This window comes from Empidonax traillii, unplaced genomic scaffold, assembly GCF_003031625.1.
Source record: "Empidonax traillii isolate 1590-97213 ecotype Southwest subspecies unplaced genomic scaffold, ASM303162v1 scaffold89:size1181294, whole genome shotgun sequence".
In the NCBI taxonomy this organism is placed as follows: Eukaryota; Metazoa; Chordata; class Aves; order Passeriformes; family Tyrannidae; genus Empidonax; species Empidonax traillii.
The window spans coordinates 1,110,519-1,134,486 of NW_020955282.1; the positions used below are offsets into that span (position 1 = coordinate 1,110,519).

At 35.7% G+C, this 23,968-nt stretch overlaps 1 protein-coding gene across 5 annotated transcripts in view; it reads left to right on the forward strand.

The window, feature by feature from the left end:
- GRIK2 (glutamate ionotropic receptor kainate type subunit 2) overlaps positions 1–23,968 on the forward strand; it is a 356,823-nt gene that overhangs the window by 301,536 nt on the left and 31,319 nt on the right. For all 5 annotated transcript variants that reach the window (XM_027881458.1, XM_027881457.1, XM_027881460.1 and 2 more), the window contains one exon: positions 19,605–19,830. In XM_027881458.1, coding sequence (XP_027737259.1) covers positions 19,605–19,830 — 226 coding nt within the window. The remainder of the gene's footprint in view (positions 1–19,604; positions 19,831–23,968) is intronic.

The window sequence follows — 23,968 nt, forward strand, 5'->3', positions numbered from 1 at the left end:
TTAGAAGGCCTAATTAGGTATATATGATTGTATAAAGCCAGTGCATCTCCTACATATCAGAGACTGGGAGACAGAAACTGTTCTTTTGCATTTTATAAAGTCCCTGCCTCTCAAAATGACACAATTAACTTTCAGAATAAACTGATTGTGTTCATCCATATATGGGGACCCTACTGATGTATATAATCCAAATTAACATACAAATAGTACATATTATTATCTGTAACATGCAACATAACCTCTTATAGGAGTTTTATAGTATAATAGAATGGCTTGGGTTGGGAGGGACCTTAAGCCCTCCAAAGCTATTTGTCCTTGCTATATTGGCCTCTACAGGATTCCTTGTGTTTGATTTTTTTTCAGGAGCTCCATCTTCTTCCATGAAGGCCTCCTGGCATTTTTACCTGACTTACTCTTTGTCTCTCCTAAGCAAATCCCTGAAGTTGCCCTTGGCAGACAGATACTATTACTTCAGCCAAAGTTGCCCTTGAGCTTCCCATTTCCCTTCCTTGTTGATGAGAGCAAGGTCCAGCACAGCACCTCTCCTCATTGGCTCCTTTATCACTTGATGAAGTTTCATCAATGCATTCCAGGAACCTCCTGGATTGTTTATGCCCTGTCATGTTGTTCCTCCAGCAGGTATCAGCATGGTTGAAATCTCCCATAAGGACAAGGGCTTGTGAACACGAGGCTGCTCCTACCTTTCTATGGAAAGACTCATCTGCTTATTTTTCCTGGTCAGTTGGCCTGAGCAGACCCTCACTGTAATGTCACCTGTCTCTGCCCTCCCTTTAATCCTGACCCATAAGCTCTGTTGGCTTCTCATCCATCCCCTGGAGCTCCATGCACTGTTGCTGGTCACTGATACAAAGGGTGACACCCCCTCCTTTGTCTCATGTCTGCCCTTCCTAAAGTACTTGTATCCTTCCATTCCCACACTCCAGTCATAGGAGTCATCCTACTATGTCTTGATAATGCCCATAAGATCATAGCCCTGCAGGCATGTGCACGGCTGTAACTGCTTTTATCTATTTCCCGTGTTGTGTGCTTTTGCATAGAGACGTTCAATTGGAAGTGAAAGCATTTTCTTTTCAGAGACCACTAATATGCAGTAATTTTTTAAAATAAATTTCTTCTATTAATTTTTTATTAAGCATAATTTTTTGTGTTCTTTCATTCAACCTTACACTCTTTTATTTTGCTTTACATATTTGATTGTCTGTGGTCTCACAGTTGAAACCCTGTTTGTACCCCTATTTATAGGTTTCAGCCTCAGAGCTAGTTACCTTGGAAACTGTTTTAAGTGCACCTTCTTGACTATTTGTTGTATCAAATCACTGAACTGCCTTCTCTCCTCTTGCATCTGTTGCTCCACAAAGCTTGGTACTAGCAAGTAGCCATGTCCAGCTTATTTCTAAGTTTAACTCCCATTCTTAGCTGCTTAAGGTGACACTGTACAGTAGGTGCCTACTCATTTTTGGCTAATCATTCCATCTCTACCATATACATTTTTCTACTAACTGCTGTTATTAGCAACAAAGTTACACAGCTATAATTAGTCTAATAAGAGAATCTCTTCTGAGAGCAGAAATAGTTACTTCTTCCCTTTCCCATACACTCCCCTTTGCTATGATGTGGAAACAACCAAAGTGAGTATGGTGAAGAAAATTATTTGTCTAGGTTGTAACCTCTTACCCTCATCTGATCTTAAATGAAATGTCGCTATTGAAATTACTAATATCTCAAGATTAGTGTTTTGGTTCTGTCTTGGTGTCTCTCTTATTTCTATCACATTCAACCTCAAAAATCCTGACAAAAAATAATGATACTGATATTTTATTCCGAGAGTGTCAGGCAACTGGTAAGATGTTTATGAACGCAGGTAAATAATCTCTTTTTTGTTAGAATAAGGCTCAAATTGAATGTGCGAATGAGAGCTTCACCGCTTTATCTTTACTTTTATAACCAAAATAATTTTATAGCATTCTCTAAATATTTATACATTATTTGTAAGCATTGAAATAGGCTCTTAAGCTTCATCGAGAACATAAGAAATGTCTTTTTTATTTTAATGGAAGTAAATTGGTCATGAGTGCATGCTGCTGTGAAGGCTCATCATATTTTTTTTTTTTTGGCTCTCCCAGAATATATTTTTCAGTTCAGGGCTTTTTAAGAGAAAAGTTGACCGGATTGATTTTTGTCTAAGAAAATTTTATAATTCAAAAACTTTGCAAAAAAGAAAAAAAAAATCCATTGACTTCTACCCAAGTTGAAGGCTTCAGCTTGATAATTCAGAGAGTGTTCCTTATTTGAAGGCATAAATATTATGGATGCTTCAGAAAAAATGTGGTAGCTGATTCTTTGGAAAAAACACATTCCAAATCTAGACGTACCTTGACATAGAGATAGTACTATTTCAGCACAGTCCTTCTTTATTAATTCTTTTAATGAATTACTGAAACATTTAGTAGAAAATAGAAATACAATGTATGCTGTCAAGTAGGCTAAACATAATCCAGAAAGACTAGCAGAAACTTTTCCTGTGAGTAATATGTCATAGGGTCCATAATATTTATATTTAAGTATCCATAAAATATATATCCTTTATTTTTCACTGATGTTTATTTGCTAGCATTATTTGCACTGTGTTCGAAACTAGCTAGCTCAATCTGGAGTTCTCTGAAGTATTTCTGACCTAGGTGTAAGTTTTTGATTTTCTGCAGCTGGAAAATAAAATTGTCCTCCATATACAATTCATCACAGTATAGAATACTTATAGAAATTTCTTTTCTGAGTATCTATACAAACTTTATACAATGGTTGCAATTTAAACACAGTGTTTGAAATACATAATGTATTACATTTCTTTTGGATGATAATTTTAAAGGGACAAAATTTCCTGCAGATATTTGAAAGTTTAATTTTCTCTTAGAGAATGAAGATCCTGAGACATCAAAAAACAAGTTTAATTTATTTAGACACAAGTATTAAAAGGACAGTGTAAATTTCTGAGGGATTATTAGAATCCAGAGAATTAAATAAAAGTGAAGTATAGCTTTCAGGATATTTTGACAATATTTTTAAAAACTAAGTTGGTTTCAGTGAGCTTGTGTATTTTATATCCATGAATGAGTGTGCTTTGCTAGCTTTCTTATTATCTTTCCAGGCATTGCGTATTTGTATGAATGGATGATAAAAGTAAAGAAGTAGACGAGCTTATAACCTCTTAATTGGTGTAGCACAGCTCCGTAGACAGTAAGAAACAGCTTAATCATTGTCTTCAAGGAGTTCAAAAGGTTGATCCCAAAGACAAGTAAATTTATGCATGAGCTTGTATTAGTTTCTTCTCCATCATCTGATACTTCAAGTAAATGGGCTGCCCTGCAATCAGGAAGAAAAGGTACTGCACTGAGGCTATGGTATTTGGTATTGCTTAGATAAAGCCTGTTTAAAGGGGGAGAAAATAAGATTGCCTTAAGCCTCTTGTCAGCTTCCAGTTTGAAGTAAATTCATACATATCAAAAAAAGACTCAAAGGATATAAAAAACCTGAGAGTGGAAAAATAAGCTGGTCAAAGCAAATGCTTAACATATCTCTTCTTTAGGCATTAATCACTGAGTGAGGGTCAGAACAGTTGAGGTGAACAGGGAGTATTTTGGTGCAAGCAAACGTAAAAAAAAAACTAGCTAAGCTAGTGATTTAAAACAGATTGAAATTTTTTAAGTGAGACATAAAGGTCATAATATCAGGTTCGGATTGATAAGGCACAGTGGGCAAACTAGTGAATTCTCAGTACATGTTTTTAAGGCAAACACTCAAGACCTGAATATTGAGATAACAATTCTTTTTTTCCCCTAATCAATAGGAAGAGAGCTAAGAAAAAACTCTAGGGGAAGATCAAAGAGAATTATGAAAACTTTGTTTTGAACAAAGAAATTGAGCTTTTTAAGACTGATTTTAGTAAGAACTACACCAAAAAGAAAAAAGTTTTTCCATTTTTTACTTTTCTTGGGGGGCAGCAGAGATGTTTTTTTGTCTTTCCAAAATGTTAGTAAACTAACATCTCTAAACAGTAGATGAGTTAGATTTAAAATAAGAAGCAGTAAAGTCTGAAATCAAGTCATTATATGTAGCAAAACAAAAACCAGTACACTGATAGAGCTAAATGGAGATAAGTGTTTATTTTTTGCTCTTGAAGACAAAATAGAGGCAAAATTGGTATATAAAAAAAGATGAGATGAAGAGTGGCTAAGATTACTTGTCTTGTTCAGCCTGGAGGAGACTGAGCAGAGACCTCATAGCAATCTACTGCTTCCTCACGAAGGGAAGCTGAGGGGCAGGCACTGATCTCCTCCCTGGTGACCAGGCCAAGGAAAATGGCCTGAAGTTGTGTCAGGAGGAGTTTAGGTTGGATATTAGAAAGAGATTTTTCACCCAGAGGATGGTTCAGCACTGGAACAGGCTCCCCAGGGCAGTGGTCACAGCACCAAACCTGCCAAAGTTCCAGAAGTGTTTGGACAGTACTCTAAGGCACGTGGTGTGATTCTTAGAGCAATCCTGTGGAAGACCAGGAGTTGGACTTCGATGATCCTTGTGGGTCCCTTCCAACTCAGGGTATTCTATGATTGTATGATTCTTTGTCTCTTTAGTGTAACAGAAATCCCCTTTGTATACAAAACCTTAGGATAAGCAGTATAAAGAGACTCTTAAAGGTTATTTCACTATTCTTTAGAAGGGAGATCAACACCAGGACAACACCAGGACAACACCAGGACAAGTTTTTCTTCTATATCATTTATGAAAGGTGTCTATTTAGTTTAGTATGGACATTAAGTGATTAAGTGAAAAGTGAGTAGGACTAAATACTGGTTGAACTGCCAGGCTCAAAGGGTTGTTATGAATAGCTTTAAGTGCAGATTGAAGTCAGTTACAAACAGTATGCCCTCCAGGTTGATATAGGGTCCCGTACAGATTCATTCATTACCTGAATGGTAGGACAGAGTGGACCCTCTGCAAGTTTATAGATGATACAAAACTGGGAGGAGTAGTTGATAAACTGGATGTTGTGCTACCATTCAGAGGAACTTCAACAGGCTAGTGAAGTGGGCAGATAGGAACCTCATGTAGGTCAAAAAAAGGGAATGTCAAAACCCACGTATATTAAAGTATTGGAGCATCCATCATTTGAAGAGAGGCGGAGAGAGCTGTATTTGTATAGCCTGGAAGAAAGAAAGGTTGCATGTGCAGAACGCAGATTGATGTTTATAAATACCTCATGGGAGGGTACAAAAAAGATGGAGCCAGACTCTTCTTGGTGGTATCCAGTGAAAGAAGACAAAGGAGTAGGCAAGAATTGAAATATTAAAATTTATATTTAAATACTTTACTGTCAAGGTCAAGCACTGGAAAATGTTGCCTAGAGGAACTGTGGAGTCTCCATCCTTGAAAATACTCAAACCCTAGACGATGTCCTAGACAGCCTGCTCTGCTAAGCTTTCCTTGAAGCAAGATTTTGAAACAAATGATCTCCAGAGGTTCCTTTCAACTTCAGCAGTTCTGTGATTTCATGATTGCTGTGGTAATCTGGGACACTGGTACATGAGCCATCCTCTTACAGAACAGGAACAAGCCTCCACAGTTTTATTTTCTTTGCATGTTCTAGGTCCATTTAAACTAATGCATCTTAAATAGGCCTTGATTGGAATAAATCTGCAAAAGAGAATTAAGGAAGGAGACAGTGATTGCCTTAATAAAACACAATGAGCTGGGTCTCTTTTCCCTTACCAACTTCAACTCATAATTACTCCTTTTGGAATAGATGAGCCATTTCAAATTATTAGCTCTCTTTAACTCAAGCTAGACATTTCTTTTAAAGGGTATGGCTTTGTGTTGGTTTTGGTTGAGGTAGTGTTAATTTTCTTTGCACTAGCTGGCGTGGGGCTATGTTTTGGATTTGTGCTGAACACAGTGATAACACAGGAACATTTTCACAAGTGCTGAGCAGTGCTTGCACAGAGTCAAGGTCTTTTCTGCTTCTCACCACCAGTGAGGGGCCTGGGGGTGCCAAAAGAGTTGGGAGGAGACACAGCTGGGTCAGCCAACCACAACTGACTAAAGGGATATTCCACACCATATGTGATTATGCTTAGCTTATAGAGCTGGAGAAATAAGAAAGAAGGGGGGGCAGGATATTTTGAATGATGGCATTTGTCTTCCCAAGTAATGGGTATGCATGACAGAGTCCAGCTTTCCTTGATATGGCTGAACACCTGCCTGCCCATGGGAAGTGATGAATGAATTCCTCGTTGTGCTCTGCTTGTGCACACAGCTTTTGCTTTACCTGTTAAACTATCTTTGTCTCAACTCATGAATTTTCTCACAAGTCCCATTAGAATAATAGTTAACAGCAAACAGAACCAGAAGAATCATCCTGTATTATTTTGCAACCTTGGAGTAAATAGAGAAAATAAGCAAGTTATTGGGATTTTCTTTATTCCAATGCTTCGCTCAAAAGAAGAAAATCAAATGGAGAGTGATTAGGATTCAAACAAAATGCTTTAATTATGGGACCGTGATTTATGGAAGATTTATGGACTTAATAAGTTCCTACTTATGTATCTGGATTTAAAATAAAAAAAAATACCAAGGATACCATAATATCTAATTACTGTCCATTCTCACTGGATAATTTTTTTTGCAAGGAAAAAAAGTAGTGCTAGAATTATGGCAAATACTGCCATGATCTGAATGGATAGAGTGGGCTAATTAACAGATGCTATCACATCTGTCATATGAACATGAATGTACTTTTCCCAGAGATCTTCACCATAATTTGTCACCATCCTGAAAGGTTCAGTGCAATTTTGTCAGATAAACATAAACTAGAATCAAATTATAAGAATAAATTATAAAAAATATATATGCAAATTAATAAGATTAGATTACTTGTCCCCATTTGAGAAATGTCATTGAATGCATAGTGTTGATGCACAGTACTGACATTAACAATTGCTAACATGAAACTGTAGAAGTTGATTCAGGTTTGTGACTTAATTAAAAATTTTTATGGAACCATACACCTTAAAGCACGTTATTTTTCTTTATTAATTTTACTGTTGACAGAAAATGTCTATCACTTATCTGTAGCTGTTTATTTTAAAATGGTCTAGGGGTGTATCAGTCCAACTGCTGATCCAGATCTTCATCAGAAAAACCTATTGTGTTAATTAGCACATTTTTAGCAGCATCAGCAGATGACTGATATTCAAAATAAACATGAAACCATTTCCTTACTTGCCCAAAAAAATTTATCCACTTTGTCATGTTTGAAGTTGATTAAACTGTCACTGCTTTGGCTGCCTTTCTTCTTGGCGTATGCAGAGAAATCAGGTTTGCGGTGTTGCTACAAGACATTTCCTATCAGTGGCTTTCAAATTCATAGGTGATCACTTCAATCCTATCTGTGAGAAGCAAAAGAGTCAACTAAAGGGTCACCCAAAACAATATAACCACAATAACACATTGATAGTGGAATCAGTAAATGTGTTAAAATACAATCACCAGCACTGTCAGTGCAACTGTTCATTTTTGTCAAACTATGTGGGAACTAGAGAAGTGTAAGTGGTATAGCATACAATGCAGAATGAATTGTGTGAGTTTTCTGTGCTTTCACTCTGTTTTTGTTTTCATTGCCATTGTTTTCAGTCATGTAATACATAAGAACAGCAGAGCATTAAATCAGTCACAGGGAATGTTATTAGCTTTTATTATAGAAATTCAATACATATTTCATTGTTATTTATTGAATATTTCTAAAACAGTTGCTTTCAGGTAGTATCCTGAAAAGGGTGGCTTGTTTTGGTAAGCAGATTAAGAAAGATAATAATAGAAATTATCTAAATTTCATTTAATGGATGCTTAAACTACATCAGAAATAGTTTTCCCATTAGGTTTTTACTGGATGAATAACAAAATTACTTTTTTATGTCCAACTGATCAGTTTACTGACAGTGTGACAGGGGAAGATCTGCCATATGGTGCACATGTGCACCCAGTGGTTCCGTGAAAAAAATGTCTAGAATCCTCAGCCATTCTGATAACCATAGAATCATTGCATGTTTGGGTTGGAAGGACCTTAAAAATCATTTAATTCCAATCCAAATATGATCATTAACATAGTACATTTTCTAGAAATTATGGTCTCATATCAGCCTACACAATATTTCTGTGATGAAACATGGATTTCCATTAGAGCACGTCAGTGCACATCAAATATCTGTTCCTTCTCCTGACTGTATTTCAGAACTTGGATGTCACAAGCCATGTAACAATTATTTCAAGCCATGTTTGAAGCATTTCACTGTTGGAACAAAATTCTTTTCTGCCCCAAAAATGCGTAGTAATTGTTTTTACCACATATAACTATAAATACATAAATATAAAATAATATTTAAATCCATAATATAAAGTTGTCTGCGGGAACCAGCAGAAATTTTTAATTAGACAGGTTAAAATATCTTTTAGGTGTCTGGGAACTAACATGATGTGATCTTGCTGAGTAACACTGAAAGTTTTTATGCCAGCTCAGGAATTTATTAAAAAAACCCATTTTTTTTCTCAAAATAAAAAAAAAAAATCCGTGTTTAAATTTTTATTTTTATTATTGTCTTAATTTTTCTGCCAAGTGAAATCAATATGAAATGTTGTTCTCTCCTATTTTTTCCCTGTCATGCTGTTTACTTTGTTCCTAATACACTATTTTGTAATGCTTTTTTTGAAATTTGATTTCACAGTTTATGATTCCACTTTTTATTGCAATTCAGTGTGTCTGAAATTGCTGAAATACCAAGATTTTCCATAACACAGAAATCATGGATTTTTTTTTGTTTCTCCCAAGTATTTCATAGACTTTGAAGAGCTTTCATTTTGTGACAAAAGTAAGACAGGTACTTATCACTTATATCCTTCTCTTTCTCTTCTCTAATTTGTACAGTAAACATCAGGCTATTGTACTAGCTTTCTGATGGAAGGTCATCTCAGGCTCTGCCTGCTTATTTCCGTGTTCTGGCTGATATGGCTCAATGTTAGTATCATTTTAACTTTGATTTCTATCACTGAAGATGATGTTTAATAAGACTACGGTTGGACCTGTGCTTGCATCATAAGTGCACACAGAAAATGCTGAAAATGGGAAGAAATAAGATGCTACAGTGCTTCTCACCTTGATCTTTCCAAAAATTCAGGGCAACTAACATGAACAGAACATCCATAATTTTCAGGCTGCAGTGATCAGGCCATACCATATGGCAGACACTTTATGGTGCAGACATGAGAGATCACTTCACTGTTGCCACAAAAATAAGTATCTGTTCCTACAGCCAATGTTAAAAGCGTTCAAATTAAAATTACTTCTGCAATTTAAATTTCAATCTAATTTATTCTTAAAAGAAGATATATTAAGCAGTGTTCTACTGAAACTGCAAACTCTATGTATTCATAGGCAGCTTTTGAGCAGCACAAGTTTCTGCAGTTTACACAGGTAGTGGAAATATAGTGCATGAATTTTTCATTGATTTTGCTTCTGCTTTTCCTACACAAAAATATAAGGAATATTTGAATTTTGAATCAGTAGTCACACATGATAATGTTACTCAAAATGGTGCTTTTCTTTTGTTGTTGTTTTTTTTTTTTTTCAAGATTAGTTCTGCATAGTTCAGTTACGTATTAAGGCCTTTGTAATGAGCAATAATAAAAAGTAGTCAGCACAGTATTAGCCAATTCTCAGTTACTTTATTGCTGCTAAACTTGTGCAATTCTTCTGAAAAGAAATGGAATATACCAGTTAACAAGGCAGCAAAGTGAATCCTTTCCCCACTGTTCTGCCATACACTTATTCTGTGTGTTCTTAATTACAAATAAAGCAGAACATATGAAGATACATTCTTCAAGAACAAGTTTGGCTGAAAAGTTCCTTTGTCTTTTACTGTAATTTTTAATTCCAGATCTTTTTAATCTCTCCATTGTTCAAGAAAAGCAGCTCCTGAAGTGTAATATTGCTTATCTTCTCAAGTACATTCATTATTTAGGAAACTAAAGGTATTTAAAGATAAAACTTCCAGAATTATTCCAAGACCTGACAGATTTGCTAACAAATAATTCTTCTGATCAGTATCCCACCACTCCTCTATACCTTTGATATGAACCACATATGGCATCAATCCTGTTTGCCTGAATTAACTCTGATTTTCTAGTCACCAAGGTCAGAAAAGTACAGAGAAAAATTCAGCTGTTCTTAACTAGCACATATGGTCCGGTGTGGTTGGTAATTTACATGCTATAATAAAAAAAGTACTAACTGCTAAACCCAAATCCCACTGCAGAATACCTCAGTGATGGCTTATGCTAATCCACTGTTGGCAAATATTTTGCATGAGTAACTTTATGAGGAAATACTTGAAATTATTGGCCATTTTGCATGTAAAGTATGTTTTTGGGTCTGTCAACAGAACCAGTGGGTGAACTTATTGGGGAAAAAACCCCAACAATCTGTCTGTGCAATTAGGCTGATTTTGATGACTGTGATTACAAGCAATAGTTAATACTGCTGCTTAACACATGCCATTAGAGAAAAAAAGTGACAGTGGAACTTCCATAAAGTTTTTGAAACCTGTGAAGACAATGAAATAATAATTATTTTTCACTGTTTTTTTGTGGGGGAAAAAAGACGAATAATAATTAGTGGGCTATCTCTTCTCATTCAAAGAGATCTTTGGTCAAAGTGATGCTGAATTTGATTTCTAATACTACCCAATGAGTTTATTTCGATTCACCACAACAACAGAGTGTTTAGAATGTAGTCCATAGTGATTTTGATTTGAACATTACATAAATGTCTTTCACACAGGTGTAGATTCTGTGAGACTACAATTATTAAAATCATGGCATGGTGACAAATTCCTACTCTATTAGAGTTAATATTTAAAGTAATATTTGTGAGCTTCGTGCTCAGTTCCAATGATGAAACTATGCAGCCACTGCTTTTGGAAAAGGAGGTTGCTCTCTGATACAGTGCAAATGAATCGGGGAGTTTTGTACATGCAGTTTGTATCTGAGAACAGGCAGAGTGCGCAGAAGTGGGTTTATCTTTGCAAACATCCAGAATATAGGATCTGCTTTAGAAACATCAAATTTGATTAATTTCTTATGCCTAGTTATGAAGGAAGAGACCTACAGAAGTGTGAGAACTATCACACTTGTCATCTTCCATAGTATTTTACAGCAAGACCTCTTGTGATGTTAGTTATAATTCAGTAGAGGACTATAAAACATTCCAGTATAAAAAGCAAGAAAGTTTTCTGAAATCCATTAGTGATTTTGGAGCTATAAAGTCCTTAGTTATTTCCAGGTCAAAGCTGATAGTAAAAACTTATTTCAATAGTGTTAAGGTTTGATGTTTTTTAACCATAAATTACTTGAAATATTTAACATTTGTTCAAAATCTTTGGTTTTTAAAACAAAAAGTCAGCACAATCAGGGCAAGAGTAAAAATGTCTTTCTCTGAGCACTGCATTTTTCATTCCTTTTAGGTCTATTCTTGGCAGAAAAACCTTTCCTACCTTTTTTCATTTGTGTTCTATGGACCATAAAAACTGCCGTTATGGAGGAGAGAACGCTGTATGCATTATTGTTTTTATGCTGACACAACAAAATCTAAATTGTCTGGTTCACTTAGGGGTTTTCAGGCCTCAGCAGTTCTGAAAAAATTGGGGGGTGGGGGTGGGGAGGAAAGGAAAAAAAAAAGGAAAAAAGTAATGCCCTGAGGTCAGAAGGTTAGAGTGAATGAGACCAGTCTGGAAAAAGAGAGTGTGACTTTTTCATTTTTCTGTGATGGCTGAGCAGAGGATAGTCTAATAGTTCTAGGAGACAATAATGACAATATGGTACTGAAGAAATAAGTTTTATAACTAGTTGCTAAACTGTTAAGAAAATTAGGTGGTCCTCAGAAGTTCACTTGAAATGTTTGTCTGTTGGGTGATAGAAAACAGCTAAGCTGATTTAAGTCTGGACTTCTGTCCAGCACAGGTGGAAGAATGTGCAATATTTTCAGTATACTTATCATGCTAGTGATTAGCACTGTGCTCTCTAAAAGCTATGCCTTATCCTATAGCAGTGATTCAAAACTGCACTACATCTATCTGAATGCAGAGTCTGGATTGTCTATGGCATCCTATTATCCTTTGGAGGCATCAGGTGCAGATATGCAGTTAAGACCAAATTGTGTTTTACACATAGTGTGCTCAGCTATGTCAAAATTGGTGATTATACTGCTTCTGCTGGGTCAAAAAACAGCACTTACTTTTGAAGTGTAGACTTAACTAAGGCTTAGAAGAAAGTAGAAATTATTTCAGTAATTAAAAAATATTTAATTTATTATTTAAAATAAAATAACTGCAAGAACACATGTAGTGATACTGTGTAAAGCTAAAAAATTAATAAGAACTGTCATCTTTTATTCTGATTCCTGTGAGTGATTCTGATATATATAATTATTTCCTTATATTATTGCTCAGCTCAGAAGTCCTAGTAATGAATCATAGTTGTCCACTTCAGAAACACTGAGTTACTTGGAGAAAACAGTTTTATATTAAGAACTTGGAGAGGTGGATCAATGTACACAGATATAAATTACAGAAACAACAAAGTGTCCAGCAGAACAAACACATCACTAGTCATTGATAGGTATTTGAACATTAACAATCAATCTTTACAAATTTGCATTTGATGACACTTCAGGCAGGTGAACAGTCTGTTTATGTTTATTTACAATTTATTTTCATTTGTGCAAGTGTTTGAATTCTTTCAGTTAGCCTTATCTTTGAATTTTGGTGAATTTGTAACACTTCAGGAGAATTACAGAATTCCTAAAACATTCTTTACCTTAGGCTGTTAGTTTGTTCTCTCAGTTTTAAGCTTGTCATACTATGATTTGAAATGTGTTCAATTAATTAACATTGTTTATTTGTCTATTAATGATACTAATCCTCTGTGGCCTAAAATACTGGAGACATATCCCAGACGTTTTAGAACATCTACGAGCCATAAGAGGATTGGCTCAAATGTTTTCTTCACCTAAGTTTGACATCTAGCCTTCTTTTGTTTAGGAAAAAATCTTGAGATACATTAGTGCTTTTGCTATTATTAAGAACATCAGAAATGCATTTTCTAGATTATTTCACAACTATGTAGATTTAGGGCATGTGTCAAAAGAAAATGTCAAACTTACAAAAAGAATAAGGAATGAATAAAATAACTTACTGTATGCGCAGTTAAGTTTGGACTCCTCTACTGGTGTTCAGGATTTCCAAAGGCTTATGTATGAATCAGCTGGGATGAGTTCTACTCAAGTTTCAAAGAATCAAAGAAACCAATGAAAACTCAAAGTTGGAAGGGATCTCTAGGCATTCCTTTCTCTTCTTGGATTAGATCTGTTTTCCTAATTGAAAGCATGATCTTAGGTAAATTTATTCAGAGTCACTGTATCAAATACTTCCAGTGAGCTGATTCTGCTGCTTCTCTTGGCTCCACGTTCCAATGATTAGTTTTTCTCATGATGAAAAATTTTTTCCTTATATCCACAAATAACTTCCCATCAGCAGCTTGAGCCATGGCCTCTTATGCTGTTCCTGCGCGTTCTAATGAAGCGAGTACCTTCAAATTCTCTCCCTACATTCTCTTTAGGTAATGGAAGAAGGTGATTATATTCTCTGTAGGCCTTCCATTCTAGGAACAACACCATTTCCATAAATCTTTCTTTGTAGATTAAGGTCTCCAATCTTCTGATCACCTTGATGGAGACTCTCCAATGTTAACATCATTCTTTGAATTCAGGGGACCAAAACTGGACATGGCATTCCTGGTGCAGCTTGAAAAGTGCCAAGTATTGTGCATTAATCACATCCCTTGTTCTGTTGGCTATAGTCTTGCTGATCTGGCCTGCAGTTTGCTTTCCTGCTGCAAAGATGGGCTACTTACTTATGTTCTTCCAGCTGTCTTCTTGGGACCATAAATCATTTTCAGCTGAAGTACACTCCCATCAGTCAATTCCCAGCCAGGATGAATGTTTGGGATTACTTTCTTCCAGTAGACTTTGCATTTATCTTTCTTAAACCTCTGTAGTGGGTTGACCCTGGCTGTATGTCAGGTAACCACTAAAGCCACCCTCTCACTCCCCTCTGCAACTGAGCAGAGGAGATAAAATATAATGATAAGGATAAGGACTGGGAGAGATCACTCAAAGATTACCATCATGGGCAAAACAGACTCAAAGTGGGGTTATTAATTAAATTTATAACCAACAGAATCAGAGAAGGAGAATGAGAAGTAAAATAAATCTTAAAACATCTTCCCCTCACTCTTCCCTCCTTCCCAAGTTCTATCTCCTCTCCTACCGGCGGCACAAGGATACAGAGAATGGGGTTTAGGGTCAGCTCATCACAGGTTGTTTCTTCTGCTGCTCAGGGACCCCTGTTCCCCTTGGGGTCCTTCACATGGGAGACAGTCCTTCATGAACTTCTCTGGTGTGAGTCCATCCCACGGGTAACAGTCCTTCATGAAGCTGCTGCAATGTAGGTCACTTTTCCACGGGGTGAAGTCCTTCAGGCACAGGCTGCTCCTGTGTGGGTCCCCCACAGGGCCAAAAATCATACCAACAAAACCTGCTCCAGTGTGGGCTCCTCTCTCCATGGGTCATCAGGTCCCTGCCAGGACCCTGCTCCATCATGGGCCTCCCACAGGGTTACAGCCTCCTTCAGGCATCCACCTGCTCCAGCATGGGCTCCTCCATGGGCTGCGGGTGGATCTCTGCACCCCGATGGTCCTTCATGGGCTGCAGGGGAGCAGTTACTCCACCATGATCTGCACCATGGGCTGCAGGGGAACCTCAGCCCTGGTGCCTTGAGCACCTCCTCCCCCTACTTCTCCACTGACCTTGGTGTCTGGGTTGCTATTCACATGTTCTCACTCTGCTCTTCTCTGGATACAATTTTCAACTTTTTTTCTTTTTTTTTTTTTTCATAAGGTGTCATAGAGGTTTTACTATCATTCCTGTTTGGCTTGGCCTTGGCCAGCAGTGGGTCCATCTTGGAGCCATCTGGCATTGGCTCTGTTGGATATGGGGGAAGCTTCTGGCAGCTTCTCACAGAAGCCACCCCTGTAGCCCCCCCGCTATGAAAACCTACCCACGCAAACCTTACACAACTTCATGAAATTCTTGTTATACTAATTTTCAAGCCTCTTGTGGTCTACCTTCATGGTAATGCTTTTTTTCAGTGTTTCTACCTCTCCTCCCCATTTTGTGTCATCCACAAACTTGATGAGGGGTCCTTGAATACCATTTTCCAAACTGTTTAGAAAGATATTGAGTAGTATCGGGTCTAGGACTGACCTTTGAGGTACTCAGCACCTGACAAGATGCTAAACGGTCCTTAAGCTCTTGACTACTACTTTTAAAGATTAATATCTTTACCAGTTCTCCACCTGTAGCTGCTCCATCTGTCCAGTCCTTGTCCTTCCAAACTGTCATCAAGGATGCTGTGAGAGACCATGTTGGGCACCTCTGCTAAAGTTTAGAAAAATTGGTCTTTATGAAATCTCTCTTCATACGTTATTCTTTTTGTTAATGCAAACACATAAGTGATGAACTTTGTGAATTCATTCAGGAGTGACATTTCATAGTCTGTGTGTTACTGAAGGACAGAATTAATGTGCAAATTTGTTCCTTTGGCTTTAAAAGGATCTGTGAATCAACGTTTAGAATATTACACTGTGTTGACTATGCATGCAATGCTCAGGATAACAGAAGTCACAAAGATGTCATAGGCTGTGTCATAAATGGAAAACACTATAGTAGGATGGGAGTCTGTAGGGCTTTTTTCTGACATAAAGATTGTGATGATTTAATTCTTATGTGGTGGAGAGTGCTTTCATAAAATATATAAGCACTGTGTTACAAAATTTTTTTAGCTTATTTTTTTCTAAAAATTTAATTTTAATTACCTTTAATCTTTCCTTAGTTATTACAGCCTCTTTTGAGTTTAAATATGCATGGATGCAAGCAAAGCTGAAGCATTTTCTGTGGCACCTAACTGCTTTTAGAAGCCAGGAAAAGAAGTTCTAAGCCATCATTAAAATAAAAATCTCCATTAATGAATCTGTAATTTTCCTTTGTAGAAAAATGTCATACTTTGCCTGGCATATTTTACTGTGCATTTATCCACTCCTGACTTGTATCATGAGGTCTGCTTCCCTGTCCTTTGATCCTTGTTTATTCTGGCATTTATTCAACATCCTGATATTTTTCTAACCTTGTGGTCCGGAGTCACACTGCTCAGATATTTGTCTTTCCTAGCCAGTGAGTCAGGATGAAACAGTAAGTAACACGTTACTGACAATGATTCATTCTGTTTCCAGACTCATATTTGTACATAGCGTTTGACTATGACTAACTTGGAGGCTTTGTCATGGCTCCATTTGTGGTCCATGACATGCACAGTTATCTTGCAATGACGTTTAATTTATGAATGTTGAGTATGACACTGACAGTATCCTCTGAATGTCATTGTGAGAGCTACCATTTTATGCATCAGGTAAATGAGTTTCTAGATTTGCCTAATCTTTTCATTTCCAGCTTTCCTATTAGTTAGTTCTCTTTTTTTTTATTCCAGTGAAATTCAAATGCTGCAAAGCAGCTTTCTTACTACTGTGCATTGTCTTCAGCGTTACTGAGGGAACACAAGCATGATAAATCATGTCACCACAGGTTACCTTATACAGACATCATTTCTGGTTGATTTCAAGTTAGGTTGGATTTCCAGACAGTGATTTCCAGTTAGAGGAAACAATATGGTGAACTAACCCAGATAAAATAATACACTTCATTGACAGACTATATAAGTTGATTAACCAGATTGATTTGCACACAGTGAAAGAAGATTGAAACATAATGAAAATTGGAGCATCTGCTTCTAATAGTATGAATGATACAGTCATAACCACAAGAAGCAATATGTATATATTGGAGTGCCATTCTCTTTAGTTCGATGTCAAAGGGCTCCTGATGCTTTTGATTGTTCTGGCTTCTTGATTTTCATCAATGAGTCTGCTGAGTATTTTGCCAAACACAGGAAAACTATTTGTGGTTGTATTTTCCTAAATCAAATGATGGAGTGTTTTTTAATTTATTTTGAGATAAAAAAAAAAATTTTGTTGTGCATTTAAAAAAAATATTAAAAATCCTTAGCCTGTACTATATCCTTTTTCTTTGGTAAGAATTTCTGAACACTAATTAGAATTTAGGGATCACAAGTAGAAGAGCATTTTTTCTGGCAGCGTTTCAGTTTTTAGAGTTGGAAGAAAGTAATGCAAAGGCATTGTACTGTTCTGCCTATATGAGAAAACTGAGATATTTCTCTGTACTTCTGTCACCCCTGTTGGCTTTACCGTGGTGAGCCATGTGCACTGATATTTTAGATTTTATGTTCTCTTTTACAGTCTCATTAATCATGTGTAGACCTTTTTAATGTTTTTGTTTTAATTATTCCAGTAAATGAGCTGTCCTGTACAGGAGCTTTCTCTGATTTTGTTGATGCCATTTTTTCCTTTCTATTCAATAATAGCTTCATCCTAGCTGATTAAATCAGTCATCATAATATGAACACTCTGTCCTTTAGAGGATATAGTATTTTTTTCACATGCTCTAATGCTTCAGTAGAGACCAACCAATTGCCCTTGCTAACATGTTTTCATGCTGGAGGTAATTTTTTTCTCTATAGAAATCTAGAAATACATATGTATTACAGTTCATTCTTTCTTTTTTGTTATAGCTCATTTGGTTTTGTCTTTTCCTTTTTTTTTCTTTTTCCCCTCAACATATGTCTGCAATGTGTATCTAACCATTTACTGAAATTGTTTTCTTTACCAATGTTTTATATTCAGACTATTTATAGTCGCTAAAACATTTACTGGGATAAAGACTTTGTGACAAAAGACTTAAATATAGGTTCTTGGTAAAATTTTCAAATATTGAAAAACATTTTTTCCACCCTTCCTGTATTACATGGTAATTTGGATTCCTACAGAGCTGATGTGCATTGTTTAAAGTACTCTATGCTAAAATGCAGTATTAAATGCTTGCAAGAATTATTTGATGTAAAAAGCAAACCTTATGAGGACAGACTGTAGCTGTCTGGTCTTCTCTATTCTATGTATTCACAGTATATTCTAAAGAATACTTTCCCCTTTCATTTTTACTAAGATCTTTTGCAATCAGCCCCAGACTATGTTCAATACAGTAACAATCACATAATACAGAACCCTAAAAGTCTTCAGTTTTTTAGCACTGACACTAGACTTAGTTCAAATGCTCGATTGGCTAAGTCCCCAGGCAGAGTGAAATAACTCCTGGATTGTGTCTCAGCAGGGGGACAATAATCTCTTTTTTCTAAATAAATGTTCTTTTTATTCCACATATACTGTTAATTCTCTTCTGGGGCAAAATTTCTGGCTGTCAGTCAACTGAACTTCAAAAAGGTTTGCAGTGTCAATCTTTTTTTAGTATTTCCACCAGAGCTCATGGCAGAATTATGTTTAGGGCTGACATTAAAACAGGAAAGACTCCGTAAAAAGTCTGATAATACTAGTGCTCACATTGTATTTCTATGTTTTATTTACTAGGTTAGATTTAACATTATAGATCTTTTTCTGATACATTTTGAGTTTGAAATGTTATTAAACAGATGGGACAAATTTGATATAAAATGTTCAGTACTTCTAATACCTTCAGTTTATCCAGTCGTTACGAGCTCTTAAGCACTGTGTTTTACAAAAATGAGGGAAAGTAATTACTGAGGTGAAAAAAGGGAAGCAACTCCTCTGTAGTTGCACAGCATCATTTTCTTCCAAACTACTGATACCTTTGTCCTAGATTCCTGACTTTCTTTCTACCACAACATTTCTTTGTATTCTGGGAATATTTAGTAGGCAATTTATGAAAGACAAGCTAGATTAATGTGACCAGAGAGTGACAGTATGTCTTACCTGAAATCTGTCGCCAAGTATTTTTGTCATGTACCCTCTTCTTCAAAAATGTTTTCTCCATATACTGCCATCTGTAATTGCTTTGATTACTTCAGATTGCCACACTGTATGTTAAGTGTTCAGAACTGTTCAGCTGAGAAATTGAAATCAGTGAAATTTCAGTTGTGCCAGAATCCACAGATTCTTCTGTAAAACTCAATAAGGTTGTTGATTATCTTGGCTACAGTGAAATATTTAATAGTTTTCCACATATAAAACATATGAACAATAAAAAAACAGATAAACAACAGATATTGCACATTTGAGAATCTGTCCAGCTGTTTTTTTTTTTATACAGTGAAGATGAAAAGTACAGATGAGATGAAAGGCACAGGTACCCTTAGAAGAATGCCTTGGTAAAAACTAACAGGTAGTAAAGTCTGATAAGAGAGCAAAGTGCAAACTGAGAATTTGTTTTCACTCTTACAGACGTGTTATTCATATTCATGTTGCATCTAATGTTTGTCTTTCAGAAATCCAAAATCTCCACTTACGACAAGATGTGGGCCTTCATGAGTAGCAGAAGGCAGTCAGTACTTGTCAAAAGTAATGAAGAAGGTATCCAACGTGTGCTTACCTCTGATTATGCATTTTTAATGGAGTCGACAACCATTGAGTTTGTCACACAGAGGAACTGTAACCTAACCCAGATTGGAGGCCTTATAGACTCCAAAGGTTACGGCGTTGGAACTCCCATGGGTAGGTGATATGTCAACCATTTGTTTTCTGTTCATTAATCTTAGTTGCTGTAGTAGCATAGTTGCTGCCCAGTATACTGTTTCTGTCTCTACATTGCTAACATTTTTCCTCATTCTTTTTTTCCCACTTTGGAAAAATACATATTCTGTCAATGTTTGTGGAATTTTTTTTATATTTTTCAAATAGGAAACAGCAGTTACTTTATAAAAATTAGACATTTCATATGATAAATTTCTCTTACATGTTGCCTTCCACATGCTCAACAACAACAAAAGAAGTACTTTTCACAACACTTTATTTTATAAAAAAAAATGTTTTAAAGATGTTGATGTTTCTCTGTAGAGAATGAGGTTCTAGTAGTGCAAGGCTTGCATTAACAAATGCTTCTATAGTGAGAGGGCTAATCACTGAGACTGTTAAAAGAGGAGGAAAGATTCCATACAGTGTCATAGACAAAACAAATATTGAATTAACCATGTAGAATGGGCCTTTGAATGGCAATTCCAATCCTGTAAATATTTTCCCGTTCAGGTGTTCTTTACTAGATACAAAACTTTAATTAAAAGATTAAAAACCAACTACATTTTGAAACGTGAGCTGAGGATCTGGCTTTAGATTTCAGAATAGATGGGAATAGAAAATGGTACAAAGACTGTCAGTACTGCACAAGGAACTTATGTAATACTGTAAGATTGTTCTGCTTACTTTTTTCTAAGACAAATATTTATTTAAACTTTATTTTAAATAAGAATTTATCATTTTGTGATCAATATGAGTATACTTTTATTTTGTGTCAGGTAGCTGTTATATTTGGTACTGATTTTATCTGTGTTTATAGTATCATTGTGTTTATAAATCATTGTATGGGGAAAGTTGTGTCCAGTACTTTAAATCAAGCACATGGTAAGGAAGCTTAAGAAATAAACTTTACTGGGATATCTTAGATAAAGAGTTATCTACTATTATCAAATACAGATTTGTATGTTCTATATATTTACTTCTACTTTAATAACATCTTTGTAATTTTCATTATTTCAGTAATCATTTCTATGAAATGGACACGTCCTGAAGAAATTATGATTCTATTCATTCTGTCTTTGAACAACTAGTTTTGATTCATACCACTTTTTCCACCCTGTTCTATTGTAGCTCTTGTATTACTGAACATATTCTGTAGATCTGTAAGTGCCACAAAGGACTGAACTTCAGTCCTGCTGCTTTTTTTGGCATCTTGTATTTTCTGATATATAAACCTTTTGTTATTTTGAGGGTGAAGACCACCTACCATTTAGGTTTAGTGTGGAGAAAATAAAATCTTAGTGATAGTTTAAAATCCTTGAATAATCCACATGCAAATTTGTGAAGCATGCCCCAAAAATTTATCTGAATATGGAAATGCCAAATTGATAGGAATCAGAGAGACCAAGCTACTCTAGAAGTTATTTTACTTATGTGTAAGTCAGAGAATCAACATAAGCACCAGGGGAGAAAAAAAATTAAAACAATTATGCATTCAGAAACAGAATTCTAGACTTTAAATGTAGAAGATAAATGATGGATGTAAAGAGGCAAGGAAGTAAGTAAATTGTCTTTTGGTTTCTGTCCTCTGCCTTATTCAGGGAGAGAAGGCACTACGCATGCACTATTTCTTCACTTTGAATCATATCAAAGCCGTTATTCAGCTCAGATTTCTCTACAAGATTCCAAGTAAATTATCTGTGTCAATAGTGTTGTACAAGGGCATATATGAGCTGACAATTGTTTTGAATCAAGAGGAAAATATTGGAGGATATACCTGCAGGAATCAGAGATCATCAAGGGAGGTAAAACACAAGTTGAAACAGTGTTGAACTTAGCAAAAGAAGTTGAAGTAGGATCTGAAAAAAAGATGAGAGCTTCGTAAAGGGAAATAGAACAGAACCTAAAATAAGATGCAAAGTAAGGCTTTTCACAAAAGAAGTTAGGAGAGAACAAAACAGCTTCTGGGACTTTCCCGGAACAGCTTAGTATAAGAGATTAATCCAATATTTGGGCAGTATCTATAAAATGCTATTGAGAGAACTGACATTTATAATGTCTTTTTATCCTGTGTATTAACTTGACAGTCTCAGAGGAAAGAGATTGTGTAGCCTCTGCTAGAATAATGCATAGTTCACACATACAACTGAAAGGAAACATTATGAAGAAGCATATCCATACTGTCAGTCAGAATAGTTTTTCTTAAATATATTGCTTTTACTGAAATTAAAAGCCTTACAGAGCAGTGGATGATGCAAAATATTCTCATGCATTAAAGCTAATCTCATTTCTACAGGAAAAAGTAATTCTGGAGTCTTTAAAAGAACTTATGACACGGTTATATCTACAGAAGTAGATTACATCATTGTTTGCTGATTAGGGAAGACATTTATAGACATTCAGTTGAGTAATATCTTTTTAGAGTTAATAATCCTAAGAGTAACTTGTCAAAGTGCTTGGAAAACTGCAATGTAATGGCTTTACATGCAAAGTATATGTTATTGCTTGTACCTATTTGGGAAAGTCCAGTTTTTCTGATGGAATAGTGACTTGAAGTTGTGGAATTATTTGCACATGGGTTGAAATTCATAGAATACAGTTGTTACGGGCTTTATGTTGACTACAATAGGAGGGATATGGTTACTTTTGGAGAACAGCACAAAAGGAAGTACGTGCAACATATCCTGATTATTTTGAAGGCTAATAGAATAATAATGAGAACACAATTTCCTTCAGTTTAAGTAACTAAAAGAAATAGAGCTAAAAGCTTTCCTAACAGAGAAGTATACTATCAGAGTAGTTTATAGCAGGATAATCACCTAGAAAATACAACCACCCAAATATAGAACCAGCTTAGAGTACTGCAGTAAATGCTCTCTGCTCGTGATGCAAGTGCCTTAAATTGAGAGAAAGAAAGTTGGAAGATGATTAGAAGAAAACAGACCCAGAGGATCAGGCAGTGAGTGGGTATCAACTCCTTCCAAACAAAGTGGAGAAGCGAAATATGAGTTTACATTATTATTTTAATCTTTCTAAAACCATTAGTGAAGTGTACACAGTTTAGATTGCTAAAATGTAGCTATGATGGTTGAAACTGGAAATTATGTACTTTTGGCACAAAGTAGGATCAGCAGAATCAGTGTGTACATCTAAAATCAACAAGATGTTTTGAATATGTGCAAGGCAGCATTCTGTGTGATATTTTTGCAGCAGAGAAAAATAAATTAGAGAGAGTGAATTTGGTAAGTTGTGCATACAATGAATGATTCTTATGATACACATTTGTAAATTAAAAGAAGTCTTGCATATACCTGAATTTATTTTCAGTCAACCATGGTGCTAGGCTAGAAAAAAACTTGATTTATAATGAAAAGAGAAGGAAAGAACAGACCCCAGATGAGATATTTGATTGCAACTGATACTTTGGAACCGATAAGGGAGAACATTTGTTTGGGTTGTTATTATCTTCCATCAAGAGCGTTTTTTTTCTTTATTCTGACATGTTTTATTAAGAGACACTATTTTCCCGATCCTGTGTTCTTTACCAATGATCTGGTAAACAGGAAAATTTTACCAACATGGATATAGTTGTCAACATGCTGTATAGTTGATTTTTAATTTCTAATATATTATAATAATATGGATATGTATCATGTACAGTAATTGTTAGAGATAAATATAAATTTCTTTTAGTGATTGGAATTGGTCTTTGTGTGGGCATACATGTCACCATCCAATATTGATGTTCAAGGGAGGAGGGAGGGGAGAGAAGGAGGGAAGAAGAAAGATAAAGAAAGAAAAGAAGGAAAAGGAAGGTGGAAGGAATGAAAGAAGGAACGGAAGGAAGGAAAGGAAGATAAAAAAGGAAGGAAGGAAGGAAGGAAGGAAGGAAGGAAGGAAGGAAGGAAGGAAGGAAGGAAGGAAGAGAGAAAGAAAGAAAGAAAGAAAGAAAGAAAGAAAGAAAGAAAGAAAGAAAGAAAGAAAGAAAGAAAGAAAGAAAGAAAGAAAGAAAGAAAGAAAGAAAGAAAGAAAGAAAGAAAGAAAGAAAGAAAGAAAGAAAGAAAGAAAGAAAGAAAGAAAGAAAGAAAGAAAGAAAGAAAGAAAGAAAGAAAGAAAGAAA